The 21,867-nt window shown below is 38.3% G+C and overlaps 1 protein-coding gene across 2 annotated transcripts in view; it reads right to left on the bottom strand.

Moving 5' to 3' along the window:
- The window catches only part of LOC131071746 (D-xylose-proton symporter-like 2), a 159,041-nt gene that overhangs the window by 43,826 nt on the left and 93,348 nt on the right, over positions 1 to 21,867 (bottom strand). Inside the window, exons 11-12 of one of the 2 annotated variants that reach the window (XM_058007691.2) lie at positions 6,930 to 7,010; positions 6,448 to 6,546 (exon numbers count right to left, since the gene is read on the bottom strand). In XM_058007691.2, the coding sequence (XP_057863674.2) occupies positions 6,448 to 6,546; positions 6,930 to 7,010 (180 nt within the window). The remainder of the gene's footprint in view (positions 1 to 6,447; positions 6,547 to 6,929; positions 7,011 to 21,867) is intronic. The other variant, XM_059209485.1, reaches the window with a different exon arrangement.

The following is a 21,867-nucleotide window of genomic DNA, read 5'->3' as shown; positions in this document are numbered from 1 at the left end:
ATGGTGGGAGGTAAGGCGTACGGTGGAGGAATGGCATACGGTGGAGGTATGGCATACGGTGGGTGTGTACGTTGGAATAATCGTATGGTGTAATCCAGTGAATGTGCGATGAAGGGTTGATCTTCCGTAAGCAATAAATTATGAATGTATCGGATTAACAGATATGCAACTGGAGTGATAAACAACGATGAGATTCAAGATTTGCCAGATCCGGAACGAGTACAGATAAATAGAATAGGGTGAGGGGTGAATCTCACCGAAATGCAAATACCAAATAGGGAGGGTCTTTCACCTCCGAAATGGCAAATACAAGAACTCCAACAGGAATTCACACAGGAGAGAACAAAATATCAAAATTTGCATACCTACAACAATGACTAACATGGCCATATATATGGGCTCCGGGAAACTTCCCGAAGGGTTACAAACGGGCCGACACGACCAACCAAGACTTGCCTAAACTAATTAAATAAAAGGGCCCGAAAGATTTGTTTATTAAATTTGGGGCATTACAATAAAGTAATTAGATTTATTATTTAATCATATCGGGGACATCACAGTCCTCCCGAGCCAAAAATTGCTTGCCCTCAAGCAATTGCAGACTTGGATGCCCCAAATTTGCTCGCCTTCACAGGTGTCATCCTAGGTGGGTAAATTCTTCCAGCGTACAAGAAACTCCTTGACTGTGCGTGTTCTCAACCTCTTTTCTCTGACATCAATGATATCTGCCGGCTCCAAAATTAGTTTCCCTTCTTCATCGATGGGTGGCAGATCCTTGGACACTGTGACGCGCTGCCCGACGGCCTTCTTCAGACATGACACCTGGAAAACATTGTGAATCCGACTCCCCTCAGGAAGCTCCAACTCGTAGGCCACTTCACCCACTCTCCGAACCACCTTGTAGGGTCCATAGAAAAGTGGCTTCAGCTTCTCCTTACCACTTGTCTTCAAGGAGGATTGTTTGTGTGGGTTGAAGTTGGTGGTAAACCAGATCACCAACCTCAAAATTCCGCTCAATCCGGTGTCGGTCAGTATACATATTTTGTTGGTTTTGAGCCCTCTGCAAGTTGTATTTGAGAGATGTCAAGATGTTTAAACTCTCCTAAAGCCAATCTTTGGCCATCGGTGCACGACTGTCTCCCAATGCCAAGTCAACAAATGAAGAAGGTTCATAACCGTACAGTTCTTTGAAAGGTGGCATGCCTATGGACATGTGAAAAGTGGTGTTGTAACCGTGTTCACCCAAATGTAACCAGCGAACCCAAGCCTTTTGTTGAGCTGAGACGTAGTTCCTGAGATAACCCTCCAGCCATTTGTTCACAATCTCGATCTGTCCGTCTGTCTGCGGATGGTAGCTCGTGTTGGGCGACAACTCAGTTCCTGCCAACCGAAATAACTCCATCTAGAAGGTACTCAAAAAACGGCTATCCCTGTCACTGACTATGTTTCGCGGTAAACCATGTAGGCGGAACACCTCACGGAAGAACAACTTGGCTACTTGAACTGCTTGATATCCTGTGGGGATGGCAAAAAAATGTGCATATTTGGTCAATCGGTCAACTATGACAAAAATGCAATCCTTTCCTTGCACTCTGGGGAGTCCAGTAATGAAATCCATTGAGATGCTATCCCATTTCTGGTCGGGAATTGGCAGAGGTTGCAGCAATCCGGCCAGTAGGTTATGCTCAGATTTGTTCTGCTGACAAGTGGAACATTCCCACACATACTGCAAGACGTCGTTCTTAAGCCCCTTCCAGGAAAACATTTCACGGATCTGTCTGTAGGTTTTCAAGTATCCCGAATGTCCAGCCAAGGGAGAATCGTGCAATTCCTTCATAATCTTTTCCTTCATCTTGGATTCGGGTACCAGATAAATTTTGTCCTTGTAATAAATGATGTCGTCAACCACCTTGTATCGGTCATCCTGCACTTGCCCATCCATCAGTTCGTAGGCAAAAGTGTTCTTGGAGTATTCAACCAACAAGTATTCCTTCCAGTCCGCCAAAATCTGAGATAAAGAACATATGACAAGCCTTCTTGACAGGGCATCAACGACCACGTTATTCTTCCCCTTCACTTATTCAATGTCGAAATCAAACGCCTGGACTTTGCTCACCCATTTTTGTTGTTGTTCATTAAGATCCCTCTACTCCAAGAAGTATCGCAAGTTGTTGTACTCTGTCCACACAACAAACTTTGCCCCGACAAGGTATTGCCGAAACTTCGTCAGTGCGTGTAGGATGGCGAGCATCTCCTTGTCGTAGATGGAATAAAACCGCTCAACTCTCGAGAGCTTCCAACTCTCAAATGCAATGGGGTGACGGTCTTGCATCAATACCGCTCCAATGCCTTCCCCCAAGGCATCGCACTCCAAGATGAAAGGGCGAGTGAAGTCTAGCAGTGCCAGAACCAGACACGTACTCATAACTTCTTTTAATTTGTCGAAGGTCTGTTGCACTTGCGCATTCCAACGGAAGGATCCTTTCTTTGTCAGATCTGTCAGTGGTGCCCCTAGGTGTGAGAATCCTTTTACAAACCTTCTATAATAACTGCACAAACCAAAAAATCCACACAGCTCCGAGAGAGCCTTGGGTGGAGACAAATCCAAAATGGCTTGAATCTTCTTTTGGTGAACTTGTATGCCCTGGGCACTAATGACGTGACCCAAGTACAGGACCTAGGTCATTCCAAATTCACATTTGGACCTTTTGGCGTACAGTGATTGTGATTCCATAACCCCCAATACTTCATCCAAATGCCCCACGTGTTCCTCCCAGGTCTTGTTGTAGATGAGTATGTCATCGAAGAATATCAGTAGGAACTTACGCAGTTGCTTGTTGAAGATGTGGTTCATGTAGGACTGAAAAGTGGTCGGAACATTGGTTAATCCAAACGGCATGACCAAGAACTCATAGTGTCCGTAATGGCAGCGAAAGGCGGTCTTTTCCACATCTTGCTCCCTCATACGGATCTGATGGTAGCCGAAGTGGAGATCAATCTTGGAGAAATAGATTGCGCCATGTAGTTCGTCCAGTAGCTCATTGATCCTGGGAATGGGGTACCTATTCTTGATAGTCTTCTTGTTTAGTGCACGATAGTCGACACACATTCTGACAGTTTCGTCCTTCTTCTTCACCAATACCACCGAGGATGCAAAGGGGTTGGAACTAGGCCAGATCCATCCTTTATCGAGGAGTTCCTGGATCGTTTTCTCTATCTCATCTTTGAACTTCTTCGGGTGGTGATAGGGTGTGGTGATAACGGGTTTTGCTCCTTCCTCCAACTCGATGGTGAGCTCAAACCCTCGGTGTGAGGGTATACCAGGTGGAATATCAGCGAAGACCAAACTATGCTCCTCCAGAACCGACTTAAGTCCCTCATCCTGGTACTAAGTCGGTTGCTCTTTCACAGGTTTTGTTGAGATCAAGCAATGTGCTGCCCAGACTACTTCATCATGTTTGAAGATGGTTTCCATCCTTTTGGCGGAAATCTCCCTTGGGCCGCCATTCAACATTCCCCTAAGAACCACTTTCTTACCATCCACCTCGAATGAGAACTCCATCCTTTTGAAGCTCTGCGTGTACTGGTTGACGGTTTCCATCCATTGAATGCCCAATATGACATCCGTGTCATCCAGATCTACAACAAAGAAATCATCGGTCACCGTGTAATTTCCCATGGTGATGCTCAATTGCGGAACCAAATGAGTGCATGATAGGAGATTGCCTCCTGCCACCTTGACATCGAACCCTTCATGCTCCTTTGTACACAAACCCCTTCGAGTGACGAGTGATAAGTTTAAGAAGTTGAGCGAGGCCCCACTGTGGAGCATAATAAGAACTCGTTGCCCTTGGAGTGCACCACGTACTCTAAATACACTGCACCTTGGGGTACCTGCCAATGTGGCAATGACGCCACCCCTCCGTACCAATGTGGAGATTCTCTTCGCCAGACTGGTTTTTTCGGCAGATTCTTCCCTTGGGGTTTCGCTTTCCTCATGCTCCTCTTCTCCATCGGACATTACTTCAATATAGTGAATCTTTCCTTTGCCCAAACATCGGTGTCCTGGTTCCCATGGTTCCCTACAGGTGAAACAAAGCTTCTTCCTTCTGAGTTCCTGTCTTGTGGCTTCATCGAGCGATGACCCCTTCGGAAAGGGTTCATTATTCTTCTCCCTCGGAATGAAAGATGGTTTGGTATGTGCAAAATTTCTGGAAGAGGAGGATGTTGCCATGTTATGAGCCTTTTTTATTGCCTCTGTGAGCGTGCTGGGGTTGAACCCTTTCACCCAACCTTTTAGTGGTTCCATCAATCCGTCCATGAACAAGACCACCAATCTTCGCTCTGAGATGTCAGTTACCAACACGGATAGTATCTGGAATTCTATGATGTAACTCCTTGAAATTGAGTTCTGGATCCTTCCCGTCAAATCGATCTATGAGCTTCTCTGTGAATTCGGCATAGGAGGTTATCTGGTCATGGCCAAGAGTGACCATTCCATGATGCCACCATTCATGTGCGACCACTTCCAAGTGGAGTGTTGTAAACATGATAGCTTCATCTTCAGGCATCGGGTTGAGTTGGAAGTAAGTATCTGCTTTTTGAACCCAGGCTCGTGTCGAGGTCACTCCGGCCCCATCAAAGGATGACAGGTTGATCTTGCCAACCTTTCGCTTGATGTCAAGGTTATAGTGTCCATAATGGCCCCGACTTTTGCCACCCGAGTATTTCATCCGGAGATCCACATAATCCTTGAAGGATATGTCCCCCTCAAGACAAATAAATTAATACAGATGCAAAAGCATATGGATTTCAAAGAATCAATGTTGTTCAATTAATCGAGGAGACAAAGCTCCTTTAAATAGAGTTACAAAGACGATGTTTCTAAAAGAAACAATTGTTAACTAGAGGCGAAATTAGAAACAACTTAAATGACCATTAATAACGCAAAGAGAAAGATATTATTCTAATATGCCTTGTGTACATTATTGAAAGGTGGCGATCTTTCAAATAATGAGCACCTGTATTGATCATTGTAAGGTGACGACTTTACAAGGATCTATCCACTATCATGATGAATATCATGTGACTTGATATTCATGGCCATATCATGATAGTTTATATCTCTTGGGTTTAGTGATAGATATCATGAGACTTGATATCAGTTGAATATCATTATGCTTCTTATGAGGTGATCATGGTGGGTATTATGTGACGTAATATCCATGGAAATGCCATGACCTGTTATGATAGACATCATGAGACGTGATGGCAGTGCACATATCATAACTAGGATGTTTATGTGAAGAATGTCATGTGACTTGATGTTCTTAATTCATCCTTCAATATCACGAGTTAGGTGATATCTCCATACTTAATCATCTTCCCTAGCTAAGAGGGAGTGTTGATGAATGATAGCATCGGTCAGACGTTGGAATGACAAATTAATATGAATCCTACATAAACATGTATGTATGTATGTATGTCAGTCCACCATGTGAACTGACATACATACACACATACTTCATTCTTGTGTAAATAAAACATAATCATATTTCATGCCGTCTTTCTGGGCCTTAACGAATCTTCATTCTGATCTGTATGTGATCAGATCCTTGTCTTTTCTCCTGCCTTGAATCATGGAAGCATATCCAAGGCTTAATACATCCAACGAGTTCAAGGTTGCATGATCGTATTGATTGATCAAACATTCATGTTCGCATTTATTAATATCGAACTTATAAATAAATTGGCAGTTGTGTTTGTGAATTAGTTAAATGTTAGTTAACAAATCTTTAGGCAAACGCATCCCTTGGGACACGTTGTGGAGACATGTCCCCACATAACGTGCCCCTATTGAAGATATAAAAACAAACCGATTTCAAAGGAGAAAATAATAGACATCAAAAATTATGCTCTCTCCACTGAATCAGCAAATACAGTGTTAGAAATTAAACTCCAGCACCATTAACATATTGTTGACTTTCATCTTGAAGGATTAGAATTCTCGATATTAAATCTGAACATTGAACAAATAATATTAGTCTGATATAAATTTAATCCTATTTTAACAACTAGGTTTGGATCCTTCTTTCAGCTCACCCTAGGTGGATTTCATTCCACACATAACTTTCTCAAAGTGGGCAAACTCATCTTGCCAAATGTCCATGTTCAAGGCATGTTCAGTAACAAGAACAAATATTTTCATAATTCAGTGATCGCTCCCATTGTATTCCATCCAGATTTAGGATTATCCTATTATGAAGAGATTTATAAAGGTCTAGATTTAAACAGATTCACAAAGTTTATAATTTCTGTGTTGCTAGTTCTCTTGGAGGCCATGAAATAAACTCCTATGGCATATAGAATCTGGCATCCAAAATCATATGCACATTGCATACAGACAATGAAGTTGTAAATTAAGGTTGTATGGTGACTGATCAATACCTGATAGGAGCCAACGTACAATAACAATGCAAGAACTGCCACTATAGATGCACCACTGAGAAAGTTGTAATAAGCTGCAAGCAGCAATAATGATACTGTCTGCACAATGAAAAAACATGAAAAACATCTAACTTATTATTTTCAGCTAAACCTTTGAACAAGAAAACATAAGGAGAACCTCACATGGTTAAAATATTAAAATATTGAAACCTTGCATAAAGTAAAACATGAAATAGAACTTAGAAGTTGCTAGTAAAACATGAAATAGAACTTAATAGTTGCTTGAGTAAAGCATCCAAGCAGATCATAAATCTCAACTAAAAAACTGACACAATCCATTTCTGTTTCTTCCTTAAGTAATCTATTACCCTGCTTCGTATAGTTTGTAGTATTAGAGATATTTTGAAACCGACAATTCCTTATATCATTTTTAATAGACTTCTTGTTATATTTTCACTGAATAATGCAAAGAAGCATCTTACAATTCCACTTATGCCTCCAATCAGTAAAGGTCTCCTACCAAGCTGGTCAACTTTCCAGACAGAAAATCCAGTCATCAGCAACTGCAAGATTAACAATGTAGAAGACCCATCATCTTCAAAAACATCTAAAGATTAAAGCCCTTCAAATTGGCAAAGAAATGTATATGTCCAATTTATAAATTGATCATTGACATTACAGATAATTTTCAACAAAACTTGAACATTAATAGATCTCAAACAATCTGTAATAAAACGAATAAATAATTAAATCATCCAACGAAAAGATATACACAGATATGTAAGAATAAGACAAAAAATAGTGGCACCATAAGTGTGCTGAGGATGAAGACAAATAAATTAAACATTTGTATTATGAAATGGAAAAAAAAATGTCAGAAAGCTCTCTCACTTGACCAGAAATTTCTTAATACAAGTATTGTGTCTATGTATCAACAAATGTCTAGTTATGACTATTTTCCTTATTATTAACATTAACTTAGCACAGTGTATTCAGCTGGGAAATGCTATAATATATCAACAGTGCCATGAAAAGGTTTGCTTCAGATCACATTAAATCCTGAGGACAACAATTGTTACTATTATTTCATATAGTCATTAAGAATTTAGTGTGCAGAATATTAATAACTGTTGTTGAACAGTATGATTCTATGTTTCAACCAAATATATAATAAAAGATCAATTTGTAGTATAAAGACTGGTATTAAAAATGGTTACAGTGGATTTCTAATAGGTAACTGGTAGCAACAATGACAACAAATTGAATAGATTTTGAATAGAAGATACGTTGAATACATGAACATATATGGATTTCATTGATTCATAAATTGGAACTGTTGGCAAGAGACACTGCAGGTATTTTGAGATGTTGTCATTGATGCCACTCATATCAGATTTGGTATCCACAGCTCATAATTTGTTCATTCTGGTAGATTGATTGAAGATTGATTAAGTCTGGTGAGGTCCAGTGAGAAGAACAGTGTATCCAGTAGAGTGTACAGTTTTGGTTGGAGGATTATTTTGGTTGTGTATTTTGCCTTGCGGATTTCGGAGAAGGATTTTGCATGTGCAATTTACTTTACTCTAGGTTTTTGGATGTGCAATTGCCATACTGAAGTTTTGTGTCAGTTGGAAGATCCAGTAGATTGGTTTTTGGAAGAACAGTGGTTATCAATTGTAATGTGTGAAAATTCAATATCGGATCTTGCGGATCGATTTTGGTGATTAATTGTATAGTCGAGGATGATAAGCAGACATGTGGGAAGTGTGTGGACATCTTGCTTTGGTCCGCATAATTTATTTTGATCGATTTGAGCCAACTTATTTACACGTTTCATCTTTTGTGTATTGTTCTTGAAGCCAACATGATGAAGACCTAAAATTGGTGATGCGGATACATAAGACAGGTTTATTTCATCATTTTTATCTCAGTGGAAGTGTGTGAAGTATGTGTTAGCAATTATGCGCAGTTTCACGTGCACATAGTGAAGATTTGAGCTCCGGATTATAACAGAATATCAAAACAGAGCAGTGTTGCAGAGCAGAGTAAGAATATGTGTTATGTGCTTAACCAGAAGTTCGGAACTATATCTAAGCCTTTGTTGATGCTATTTCATAGTTCAAACACTCATTGTAACCTCTTACAAACATTTGTAAGACAGTGAGCCTTCTAGGGTTGTAGCCCTTATTTGTAATTTGAGTGGTGAGATTTAGGCAGTGTGCCTGAATGCATATGCATTCCCCTTATGTATTATTTTTATACTTCTAAAAGAGTATAATAATATTGTGGGTTTGAATCTCCCCGTGGTTTTTCCCTTAACCGAGTTTCCACATAAAAATCTTGGTGTTATGGTGTTGCTAATATTTGCTTTGTGTTTCTACACTTTACTTTTCTTCATATGCATTAAGTGGTTTAAAGATCAAGTTAACAAAGTTAAAAATTGCATAACACTAATTCACCCCCCCTTCTCAGTGTTCATTGATTCCAACTATTGGTATCAGAGTCAGGTTCCTCAGAAGAAGCCTAATAGTTTGAGGTTGATCCGGTATGGAGAATCAATAGATTCACCCCAAAAGATCAAGTTAACAAATTTAAAAATTGCAGAACACTGATTTTTCAGTGTTCTGATCAAGGGAAAAGAGAAAGGAACTTGTTGATAAGCTAAAGGAGAAAGAAAGTCAAAGCATTGATGAAGAAGCCCTGAAAGAGAAGACCCCAAGAGTGTGAGAGGCTTACTAGAGCTAATATAGTTCAAACGAATGAGATGAAATCTATAGTGATGAAATTGACAAAGGAGATTGAAGAAAGGAAGAAAAATGAAGAAAATCTTGCTCAGTGCCCGAAAGACAAATCTGAAGAATGTTGCAGACTTGAGGATGAATTTGGACAGTTGAAGAATGATCTACAAGATGCTAGAGAACATGAGGAAGATCTTGGAAAGCAGGTTCTACTTCTCAAATTTGATCTTGATGCTACAAATCAGTATAAGGAGAAGTTCCAGACTACATGAAATGCTTGCAAGTCAGAAGAATCCTAATGACACACAATGCCTTGGTTTTGAGAAAGGAGAAAGCTCCAAGTCAGAAGAATCCTAATGACACACAATGCCTTGGTTTTGAGAAAGGAGAAAGCTCCAAGTCAGGACAAAAGAAGAACAATTCAAGAAAGCCTCTGGTAAGGCAACCTAATGCTCACAAATTCAATGGTAACTATTTTGTTTGCAATAAATTTGGTCATATTGCTAGTCAATGCAAACATAGGATGATCAATAATAGTACGTCTTTTTCTAGTCAATGTTTCAAATGTAACGAATATGGTCATAAGTCAAATGAATGCAGAAGTGTGATAAATAACTTTCAGAATAGGAGAAATATCAGATTCTATGCATGTGGTGTGTTTGGGCATGTTGCTAATCAATGCAGAATGAGAAGAAATCAGATGAACTTTAGGCCTATGCAGAGAAATGTTGTTTGCTATGCATGCAACAAATCCGGTCACATTGCTAAGTATTGCAGAAGTAAAAACATAAATAAAAGAGGTTCGGAAGATAAAAATAAGAATGTGAAGCCAGATGAGAAGGGTAAAGCAAAAGTTGAAGAGATCAAAGATCAAATGAAGAAGACTTGGGTTAAGAAGAGTGATTCTGAGGCAGGAAGTGGGTCCGCACCTAACTCCAGTGCTGGAACTACATCCGGTAACTGAAACCTAAGCATCCAACCTTGGGGTAGTTATAATGCAAATCTTTCAAACCCCCTATTCGGAGATCTATACCTGTTTCCAGTAGGTTACAGATGGCATATTTAATGGTTTCAGATGTTTTTGATGAATCTTCGAAAGAATTGAGGTGAATTGCGGATCCAAAGAAGAATTCTTGTCAAATACAGAGCATCTAGAAGAGTTAAGGCAAAGTGCATTTATTACAATGAAGAATTAGGTATGCGAAGGATAAAAGGCAACTTTTTCACTTCATTTCTCACCTTGCGAATGAAAGAGAGAAGTTTAGAGAGCTCTGTGAAGAAGGCAATCAAATGAAAACTAAGTGCTATCGATTTTCGAAGCGATTTGGCGAGATAACCTAACCCGGTATCTAAGGTATTTATTAGTAAAAACCCTCTCTTAGTTGAGATTTGAAATTTGAATCTGCGAGAATGGCTGCATCTGGTACTGTCATCCCTCTAGTTGCTAAGTTACCAATTTGGGTACGGATTCACTGATTCGACCAAAAAAAAAAAAAAAAACTTGGGTACAGGGACGTCCGTACACACACACACACACACATATATATATATACATATATTATATATATGTTCAAACATCAAAATTATATATATGTTTTGATGCATTTCATGCATCACAAGGGGCAAAATTAGGGTTTCGATGTTAAAAAAAAATTTAAAAAGATGTTTTTTATTGTTTTTTGTGTTGTTATGACCCGTGGGCCCCGTTTTTTGGTAACCCACGGGCCTTGGTTCTCTTGGGTCCGCTCGGGTTCTCCCTAGGTTCCTCCTGGGTCCTGCCCAAGACCCACAGAGAACCCAACCACTTGGTTAGGACCCGAGAGGAACCCAAGGACAACCCGGGGAGAACCAGGATCCGGACCCAACCCATTTTGGCAAGAACTGGTATCTTAGTCTGGTTATTAATATCACCAAGCGTCCGCATTCGAATTTCAAAAATCATCCCTTCATTTCAATGGAAGACTATCCAAAGAGTGCTTTTCTGTCCATACCCTACGGAGTGTTACATAATGAAGATATAAGGGTTTACATGCATTGTCTGATTGAGGAATTGGGAAGTTCTCAGATGTTGAACCTCTACAATAATCGATTATTTGATGGAAGCTCCATGTTGAAACCTGAATTTCAAGAATTGGAACGAAAGGGTTTTGCGCAGTTTGTGAAATTCTCGATGGCATATGAGCAGGAGTGGATTCAGAACATCCTAAGTCGTGTTCACGATGAATTCATGTGGTTGGATAAGCCGCATAAGATCACTAAAGGTGTGATTCAAGTCGTCACAGGGTTATGTGCATCCGGTCAATTGCCATCTCTGAAAACTAAGAATGATGTTGTAACCAGTGCAACCGAGTCGAAGTTTGATAAACGTACAATGACAATTGATGATATTCTAGAGGATGATATCCGGTTTGCGTCCATGGTAATAGGGTACAAAATCTACTATTCCAGCAGAATGAACTTTGATTCCAGTACTGCCATCTATGCCGCATATGAAATGCTAAAGGAGGATAAAAAGTATGACCTTTGCGAGTTGCTCCGGAGTGAGCTGATCAAGAACTTAAAGATCAAAGAAAACAAAAAGAATTCCTTCAAGTATGGATATCTACTTCTATGCATTTTCTTTATTTCAAGAATGAGATTCCGGGAGTTGGTAACTTGGTTCGATACAATGGGCGTTTGACAGGCTAGTTGGAGTGCAGATTCGGGAGTTTCTTTACAGCTCCGGTGACTCCAAAGCCCGCAATTTAAACCTATGGGGCTATTTCAGGAATTTTCAGAAGGAGATGCATGACAGGGAAAGAATTCCCAAAGGCCATTGTTGAGAAATATGCTCACACCATCTATTTCATGGTTGACATTGACCAATGTTTAATGGAAGCAATAGAATCACGAACATCATGGATTCTACCGATACCGATGGGTTATGAGGTTGATGGGTAGGTTTTGGAACTATTTGCTCAACATTTGCTGAGTCAACCGATGGATCCCAATGAAGAAAGGTTCAGAACCTATAAGGCAAAGAGCCTTGCATTACATCAACAGTTTAAGAAACCAGTCATTCAGAAGAAGGTCCGGAAGGAAGCTAAAGCTCTTGCAGAGAGCATGGGGATATCAAAAGAGGCTGTCCGGAAAGCTAGGGAGAAAAACATTACTTCTGAAGAGCCATCAGTAAGACTGAAGAAGGAACCGGCACCAGTCCCTAAGCCTAAAGCTAGAACTAGAAGTACAACTCCCATTTCCCATCCTCCTAAGCCAACAACCAAGCCTAAATCATCACTTAAGTCATCCGATAATGTGCAGAAGAAGAAATCAGTCCGATTTGTAGTTGTTGATGATGAAGAGACTGAATTGGATGAGGCAATCAAAGAAGTAAAGGCTAAAACTCCAAAGGCCACCAAGGAGAAACCATCCAACAAAACAAGGCCCAGCAAGAAGCCCAAATCTGAGCTTGATGAGGCATTGAAGTCCAGAAAACTTCAAGGTAATTACACTATTGTGCCTCCTATTACATTAGAGCAGATTGTTAATTCAGTTGTTAACAATGGAAATTCAAAACCACTATCCGAGTGCTATGAAAATTTTGATGATAAAGGCAAAAGAACTTTAGAAGAGGCAACAATAGAATACTTGAATGTTTATAGTAAGGCTCTCATTGAATTATTGTCAGTCATACCAAAGAGTCTATATGAAATTTTGGATGCTAGAAGACATACGCTAAATAAAGAAGATGAGAGACTGAAGGAGTATGTATTAGTTAACTTATGATCTGTAATTTCTAAAGAAGAGATAGCCATAATACTTAACTTAGCAAAGAATGAGTTTAGAAGCAAGCACAAAGTTAATAAGATCATGTTTGGGAAGGTTGATAAGGTAGTAAAGGAATCTGAGACAATTTTGAAGAAAATTTTGATAGAAAACCAATATGAAGTGAATTTGGCAAAGGCACAATATGAAGTGAATCCGACAAAGGCACAAGATAATACCAATCCAGAAGTGCAAGCAAAGGATGATGCTCTTATTCCGAAAGTACAGGTTGATGTTCCGGATGCGCAGAGTATCGAGCTGGAAAAGGATAAGGTTGAGTACGTAGCAGATAAAGATAAAACAAGGGATATAGGAACAACAACAGAAGAGAAGACTAAGAATCCTTTGGTTAACAATCAGAAAGCACCTTCAGAGTGTTAATGATGATAGCTTCGGTCAAATAAATATGATCATGAATGAGACTTACATCATTGGAATGATTTATATATGTATACCAATATACATAATAATAATAATTTAGTTTATTACTATTATATATATTAATATACATACATTAATAATCATGTCATGAATAAACTAAATTTGATTGAATGATCAAATGGCTGATCATACATCAATCATCATCTTCCAAGTATAAATCTATGTTTACCAATCTGCATTGAATAGCGCGCATGATCTAAACCCTATCGATAGTGTGTATCAACTACTTTCATCGATTCACCATAATCGATAATGTGTATCAATTTACCATTATCGATAATGTATATCTATATCGATTATTGGTTCATCATTTTAACATACCGATTGTGAATCAATTGTGTTAAATGAATTCTTAACTATCGATTAGAATCGGTTTTGTGAATGAGTCGGTTTTGTGTTAATGGATTACAAACTACCAATTATGAATCGGTATGATGTTTGTAATAATTAATGAATAGACATATCGGTGGAGAGACATGTCTCCACACGTGTGGAGACATGTCTATCCATCGATGTTTCTTCTCACCCATATATATAATCCACGAATAGATCGGTGAAAGGCGTTACAGCAATCTATTAGTACATGCCTTTGACGATCGGTCCATTCTTAACACTCAACAATATAATCATACTTGGCAAATCAACTTACTGTGTGAATTTACTATTTCCTCTTTACACTTACAGCAACCTGCAAGATTCGTAGATTAGTAAGAGCATCATTTGTGAAACATAAAATTAAAAGATACTTCTAATTCTATCTGCTAAGAAATCTAATATACATTAACATGATATCAGAGCAAGGTCAAGGAAGATCCAATTAGATTTGAGATAGTAGATTATCTAGACTATCATTTTGCTCTTAAGAAAAATCACATTCCTTTCTTTATAATGGCAAGTGGAGTCAGATTCGAAGATCGTCTTGAAGGAGTATCAAACTTTGTATCATGGAAGTTTAGGATCATGCTTACCTTGAAGGAAAATGAACTAGATTCATTTATAAAGCGAAACATACCCGAACCAGACGATGATGTTGAGAAAATTCAATGGAACAAGAACAATGGAAAAGCCATGAAACTGATCGTGGATGCAGTTAGAGACCATATAGTTCCAGTTATTTCAAAGTATGACACAGCATACCGCATGTTCAAATCACTTGAAGACATGTATGAAATAAACAATACCAGCAGAGCTCTCACATTGAAAAGACAACTCCATCATGTGAAAATGAATAAGGGAGAAACTCTCACATCATATTTTATGAGAATCACTAAATTGAGGGACCAACTTTCTACAATTGGTCATCTAATTGATGACAAGGAATTAACGTTGATGGCTCTAAATGGACTCCCAACTTCATGGGAATCATTTATTCAAGGAATAAGTGCACATTCAAAGCTCCCCAAGTTTGATCGATTGAAGACGGATTGCATTCAAGAAGAATCCAGATTGATCACCAGGGGGATTGACCAAAATATCACCAATGAAGATATTCATGTGTTGAACTCTCACTCTCACAAGAAAAGAAAAAAGAGGAACTTCAAGAGGAAGAAGGACAAGGGCACCAATAGAAAAGGCTCTTCCAAAAGGAGGGACATATCCCAAGTGCAGTGTTTCAAATGTGATAAGTATGGACATTTGCCCTGAAGTGTCCGGATAGGCCAAAACAACAAACCTCCACTGTTGAAATTGAAAAAGCTAGCATGGAGAATGAACCTGAGAAGTTTGTCTTCTATTCAACCTTATCAAGCCAAGTCTTAACCAGCCTCAACACCTAGGTGATTGATAGTGGAGCCTTGCGTCGCATCACCAGATTCACAGAACATCTAGACACTATGGTATAGAATTCTGATGAGGAAGTAACCACTGGGGACGATTCTAACTACCCAGTCAAAGGGATTGGAACCTGTAACATAAATCTGAAATCAAGCATATCTCTTCATCTCACAGGAGTATTATTTGTGCCAGGGATAAAGAGAAATCTAGTATCCATTTCTGCACTTGAAGACAAAGGGTATAGGATAACCTTTATGGAAGGCAAAGTTCTAGCATGGCCAAAGAAATCCATAATCAAGAACGCTCATACTATAGGAGTCAAACACGAATACCTTTACAAACTCAAACCCTAATTCATGAGACTTCAAATTCAAACAAGATTTGGCACAAAAGATTAGGGCATCTCCATTTTCGTGCTCTACCCTCCATAGGGAAAATGGTGATTGGTTTGCCTAAGCTAAACCAAAATCATGAAGGAACATGTAAGGGTTGTGCCCTAGGAAAGAATACAAAAGGAAATTTCCACAATAGTAATAGCAAATCTAAAAATGTATGAGAACTAATTCATTCTGATTTATGTGGACCCATGTCTATAACCTCTATAGGAGGATTCTTGTACTATGTAATATTTGTAGATGACTTCTCTAGGAAAACTTGGATATATTTTCTTAAATGTAAAGACTCTGAAGAAATCCTTATGAGGTTCAAGGAATTCAAAGCTCTTGTAGAAAACATATGAGGAAAAAAAATCAAAACATTAAGAACAGACAATGGGGAGGAATATACTTCAGACATTTTTAAGGAGTTTTGTGTAAATGCTGGAATTAGGAGGGAGTTTACTATACCTTATAATCTCCAACAAAATGGGGTGGCAGAAAGAAAGAATAGGACTATAGTAGAAGCATCTAGAGCTATGATGTATGATCAAAACATAGAAAATTCATTTTGGGCCGAAGCCTCTAGAACAGTTGTCTACATCCAAAATAGATGTCCTCATTCACTTCTAGACCACAAAACACCTGAAGAAGCATTCACTGGCATCAAACTTGATATAAGTCATCTAAGAATCTTTGGTTGTCCTATCTACTTACATATACCTAAAGAAAAGATATCTAAATTAGAACCCTCAGGCAGAAAAGGAGTGTTTGTAGGCTATAGTGAAACATCTACCTATAGGATATACATACCTGGTCAAAGATTAATTGAACTTAGCAAAGATGTCATTTTTGAGGAAGACATTGCTTTCAGGAGATCCAAAAGCTCTCTTGAGATAGAAGATCAAGATCCTCCTAACAATATGGAAGAGGATCATGCTCCTGAGATTCAGAGGGAGACTCTTGAAGAAATTGATAGTGAAGGTCAAATTGCTCCCTTAAATGAACCCAGTAATGAAAACCGAAAGAGACTTCTTTGGGCTAGGAAGATGATTCAAGAAGCCAAGAATTATACAGCACCAAAGGGAACCTTCAGGGAAAGCAAGAGACCTCATAGATTCTCTAGTTATGTTGCCTTGATGAGTGAGATCATAAATTCAGAACCATCCTGTGTTAAAGAGGCCCTCAATCATCAAGTGTGGAAAGATGCTATGTCAAAAGAGTATCAGTCCATTATAAAAAATCATGTCTGGGACATTGTACCAAGACCTAAAGAAAAATTTGTTGTATCATCAAAATGACTCTTCAAGATCAAACATGTTGCAGATGGTAGCATTGAAAAACACAAAGCCCGGTTTGTTGCCAGAGGTTTCTCTCAGAAAGAGGGAATTGATTATGAAGAGACTTTTGCCCCTGTTGCCCGTTACACTTTAGTTAGAGCCATAATTGCTATTGCAACATCAAAAGGATGGAAGATCCATCAAATGGATGTGAAAACTACAATCCTGAATGGCACGATTGAGGAGGAAGTCTATCTAGAGCTACCTGAAGGATTTGTTATACATAAAGTTGAATCACATGTTTGCAGATTGAAGAAAGCTTTGTATGGACTCAAACAGACCCCTAGAGCCTGGAGAAGATCACCTAATTACCTAGTGTAAAAAGGACTTAGCTTCAAATTTTGGTATGAAGGATTTGGGTATCCTACATTACTTCCTTGGATTAGAAGTTTGGCAGCGGGCAAATGGCATCACTCTGAATCAAGGAAAGTATACTATTGACATTTTGAAGAGGTTTGGAATGATGGAGTGCAGACCCATGTCTACACCTATGGAAACAAATTTGCACAAATTGAAGTAGCAATAGACTCATAATTTGCAGATCCCACTCTCTACAGACAGATAATTGGATCCTTGATGTATTTGGTCAACACTAGACCTGATATTTGTTATGCAATGAATGCACTTAGCCAGTTTATGTGTGAACCAAAGGAGATACATCTTGTTGCAGCAAAACACATTTTGAGATACCTTCGAGGCTCAATTAGATATGGTCTTAGATACAAACATGTAGACCTAGATCTACATGGATACACTAACTCAGATTGGGCTGGAAGTGTGGTTGACCGGAAAAGCACATCAGGATGTTGCTTCAGTTTAGGATCAGCAATGATCTCATGGATCAGTAGAAAACAATCCTCAGTTGCACAGAGCTCTATAGAAGTTGAGTATATTGCAGCCTCCATGGGAGCAAGAGAAGCAGTGTGGCTTAGGAAATTGCTTGTAGGATTGTTTGGTCAGCCCTTGAATCCTACTGTCATCCATTGTGACAACCTGAGTTGCATCAATCTTTCAGTGAATCCAGTGTTTCATGATAGATCAAAACACATTGAGATTCCTTATCACTATGTTAGAAACATGGTAGAAGGGAATGTGATCCAGTTGGAGTATATTAGTACAAGTGATCAAACAGCAAACATCCTCACCAATCCACTCTCCAAGATAAAGGTTGAACACTTTCAGGATAAACTTGGTATGGTTGAAAATGTAAATTAAATTTGAGATTGAGTCTCTAATTACTTTATTTGTACTAATATTTAAAGATGTTTAATGTGTAAACTCTTTTATTCTCGTGTGTGACTCCATGACTTCATGGACCCCTGTGGACATTGTTGAAAGGTGACGATTTTTCAATAATGAACACTTGTATCTAATTGATATTGTGAGGTGGCGACTTTACAATGATCAATTTTACTATCATGATGGATATCATGTGACTTGATATCTGTGGACATATCATGATAGTTAATATCTCTTTGACATTATGGTAGATATCATGAGACTTGATGTCATTAAATAAACCATAATAACTCTGCAAGAGATCATCATGGTGGATATTATGAGTCTTAATATCTGTGGATATGCCATGATCTGATATCCATTACGGTAGGCATCATGAGACATGATGCCAAGTGCACATACCATAAAGATGGATATTTATCAGATATGGTGAATATCATGTGACTTGATATTCTTGGTTATACCATATCTCCCGATATCTCGATAAGGTATCTCTCTTCCTGCACAATTAATGGATCTATTGTGTTATACTCTTGGATAGATTTTATCCTCCCTATCTGACAGGGAGTGTTAAAGATGATAGCTTCGGTCCAATAAATATGATCATGAATGAGACTTACATCATTGGAATGATTTATATATGTATACCAATATACATAATAATAATAATTGAGTTTATTATTATTATATATATTAATATGCATACATTAATAATCATGTCATGATGTAATGGACACCCTAGAATGCCCAAAAACTAAACCAACTGCTGATAGGAATTTAGTCAAACAGTTTGCATCCAACTCCTTATTTCTCCATTTAATGTTTAAATCCCCTTATAGCTTCGGAAATGAAATGTTTGTTTGTTTTTAAGTCTTTGCATAGATTTGAAATCACATAACATGAACTAGAAGGAAATTACAATAATATGCAACATGAAGATTGAACTACTACTGATATGATATTATTTCCAGAATTATTAAAATCAAATACATAGCAGATTTTTCAACTCACTAAATACTCCAGCATTTTTGACATAATATTCTAGCAATGACTTCCCATCTTGCTGCTACAGTAACATGAATAGTGCCATGCTACAGTAACATGAATAGTGTTGCACTACAGTAGCGTTAATAGTGTCGTGCTACAGTAACGTGAATAGTGTTGCGCTACAGTGCTGCTACAATATTAATTAGTCTTCAATCAGTCCAATATCTTCATAAAATCATCCCTTCAGAATGGCATAAGCATTGGTCAAGAAGTGGAGAAGGTATGAGCAAAACACCAAATCTGCCTGTAGCTAGAGATGCACCCAATCTACCTATTAATGAAGCTGATAGCAATGGATTCCAAAGGCCAAACCCCAAGGGAATGAGGTCCAGAATGTCACAAGAAAGGATAGACGTCCTCTAATGCCAAGAACGGATCTGCAACTCACACATCAATTTCTTCTCATATTCAACATGCTGAATGAAGCCACAAAAGCTTCCTTTTATTCTTTCTCCAAGGGTCGACCCAACTCACTTGAGCAATGTGGGATAAAAGATGTGCAATATAAAACATATTAAAATATTCACTTATGTCTCCCTTGGGTGCCCCTTTGATTTGCACACATCCCCATAATGAAAATATTAAAGTAACCCTTTAATATTTTAAAATTAAATTAAATGTTACTTTAATAACACTTCAGGCATTAAAATATATTAGCAATCAGAATCCGAATAGCACGAGTGATAGCTCGTCGGAAAGCTCTCGTCGAGGAGTATCGAATCCAATCACCAAAACTAGCCTCCGTTGTGTCTTGCTGACTTACTAAAAATAGTAAGTATGTCTGAAACTAAGTAAATCAACTCCGTTTTGGCCCAAACTGGAAATGACTAGGCCAAAACACTCCAAGATCCCCTTAAACCCTTCGTTAGCCCTCGGGACCATGTAGAGATAGGCTAACGCACATACACTTGGTCAACTGCTAAAGTGGGGACATTACAAATGAATAAACTAAATTCGATTGAACGATCAAATGGCTGATCATACATTGATCATCATCTTCCAAGTATAAATTTGTGTTTACCATTCTGCATTGAATATCGTGCATGATCTAAACCCTGTCGATAGGTGTGTATCGACTACTTTCATCAATTCACCATAATCGATAATGTGTATCGATTTACCATAATCGATAATGTATATCGATTAAAGATTCATCATTTTAACATACCGATTGTGAATCGGTTATGTTAAATGAATTGTTAACTATCGATTAGAATCGGTTTTGTAAATGAATCGGTTTTCTATTAATGGATTATAAACTACCAATTATGAATCAGCATGATGTTTGTAATAATTAATGAATAGACATATCGGTGGAGAGACATGTCTCATGTGGAGACATGTCTATCCATCGATGTGTCTTCTCACCCATATATATAATCCACGAATAGATCGGTGAAAGGCGTTACAGCAATCTATTAGTACATGCCTTTGAAGATCGCTCCATTCTTAACACTCAGTAATATAATCATACTTGGCAAATCAACTTACTATGTGCATTTACTATTTCCTCTTTACACTTGCAGCAACCTGCAAGATTTGTAGAATAGTAAGAGCATCATTTGTGAAACATAAAATTAAAAGATACCTCTAATTCTATTTACTAAGAAATCTAATATACATTAACACAGAGAATGTTGAACCAGAAAAGGTGCAGGTCAAAGTTGAAGTTGAAGTTGAAACCAAAGCAAGAGACACTGCCGAGGCAACAAAGGGAAAACAAGCAATAGAAGATCTTGGATTCATTCAACGACCAATAAATCTTGCCTCCTTGTCTCCCATTCAAAAGCTTCAACTTGCATCATTTGCACAAGCAAAGGCCAATTAGGATCTATTGAAGTCTCACAACTAGGAGAGTTCGCTACTGACTATGGCATCCGATGTTTTAGAAAAGTTAATGCCATCATTCCAAAAGGATGCATCTAGTACTCCATCCGGGCAATTAAAAAGTCTCTGATTAATTCTGTTAATTCTCATTTTGAATCCTTTGAAAAATCTGCAGAGGAGAAAGTCAAATGAATTTAATGCCAAAAGGCACCACACCTTTAAGAAAATGATTCTGAAAGATAGGGCTACATTAGAAGACTGTGAAGAGCATGCAGGATGCAATAACCGTAGGCGGAAACTTGTAAAAATCATGTTTATCCTTAAATAAGTTCACTGCGGACATTAAGAAGAAGACACAAGAGCACCAAGATCAGTTAGAAAGCATATCTTAGTCGATTGATCCTCTGTCAAACTTTTTGAGCAATCATGAAAATCAGGTGATTTCTTTGGTTGAGAAAATCAGAAGCCTAAATTATGATCGAGAGCGCATAATAGGCAAAGAGTTGGAGAGTTTAGGAGTCCCATTACTCCTAAGTTGGATATAATGTTTAATTCTTTTCAAGATGCTCAGAATGCTCTGACTACAAGTGAACCGGAAGACCTGAAGGCAGCTAAAGCGCAGTCTTACCTTTTCAGTGGATTTATAACAATTTTTGAACATTTGCAGAAGGGTTGGGATAGTCACTTAGACTCTTTGAATAATCTATATGCAGATATTTTCAAGTTTTTGTAAGTCTGTGTACATATGTGAATAGCATTTTTGGCTTGAATTTATGGGTTCTGGTATCTTACCTTTGTCATTGATGTCAAAAGGGGAGTGTATAAGGAGTGAAAAAT

The sequence above is a fragment of the Cryptomeria japonica genome, chromosome 8 (assembly GCF_030272615.1).
Source record: "Cryptomeria japonica chromosome 8, Sugi_1.0, whole genome shotgun sequence".
NCBI lineage: Eukaryota > Viridiplantae > Streptophyta > Pinopsida > Cupressales > Cupressaceae > Cryptomeria > Cryptomeria japonica.
Note: the sequence above shows the minus strand (reverse complement) of the source record. Positions and strands in the feature narration are given on the sequence as shown.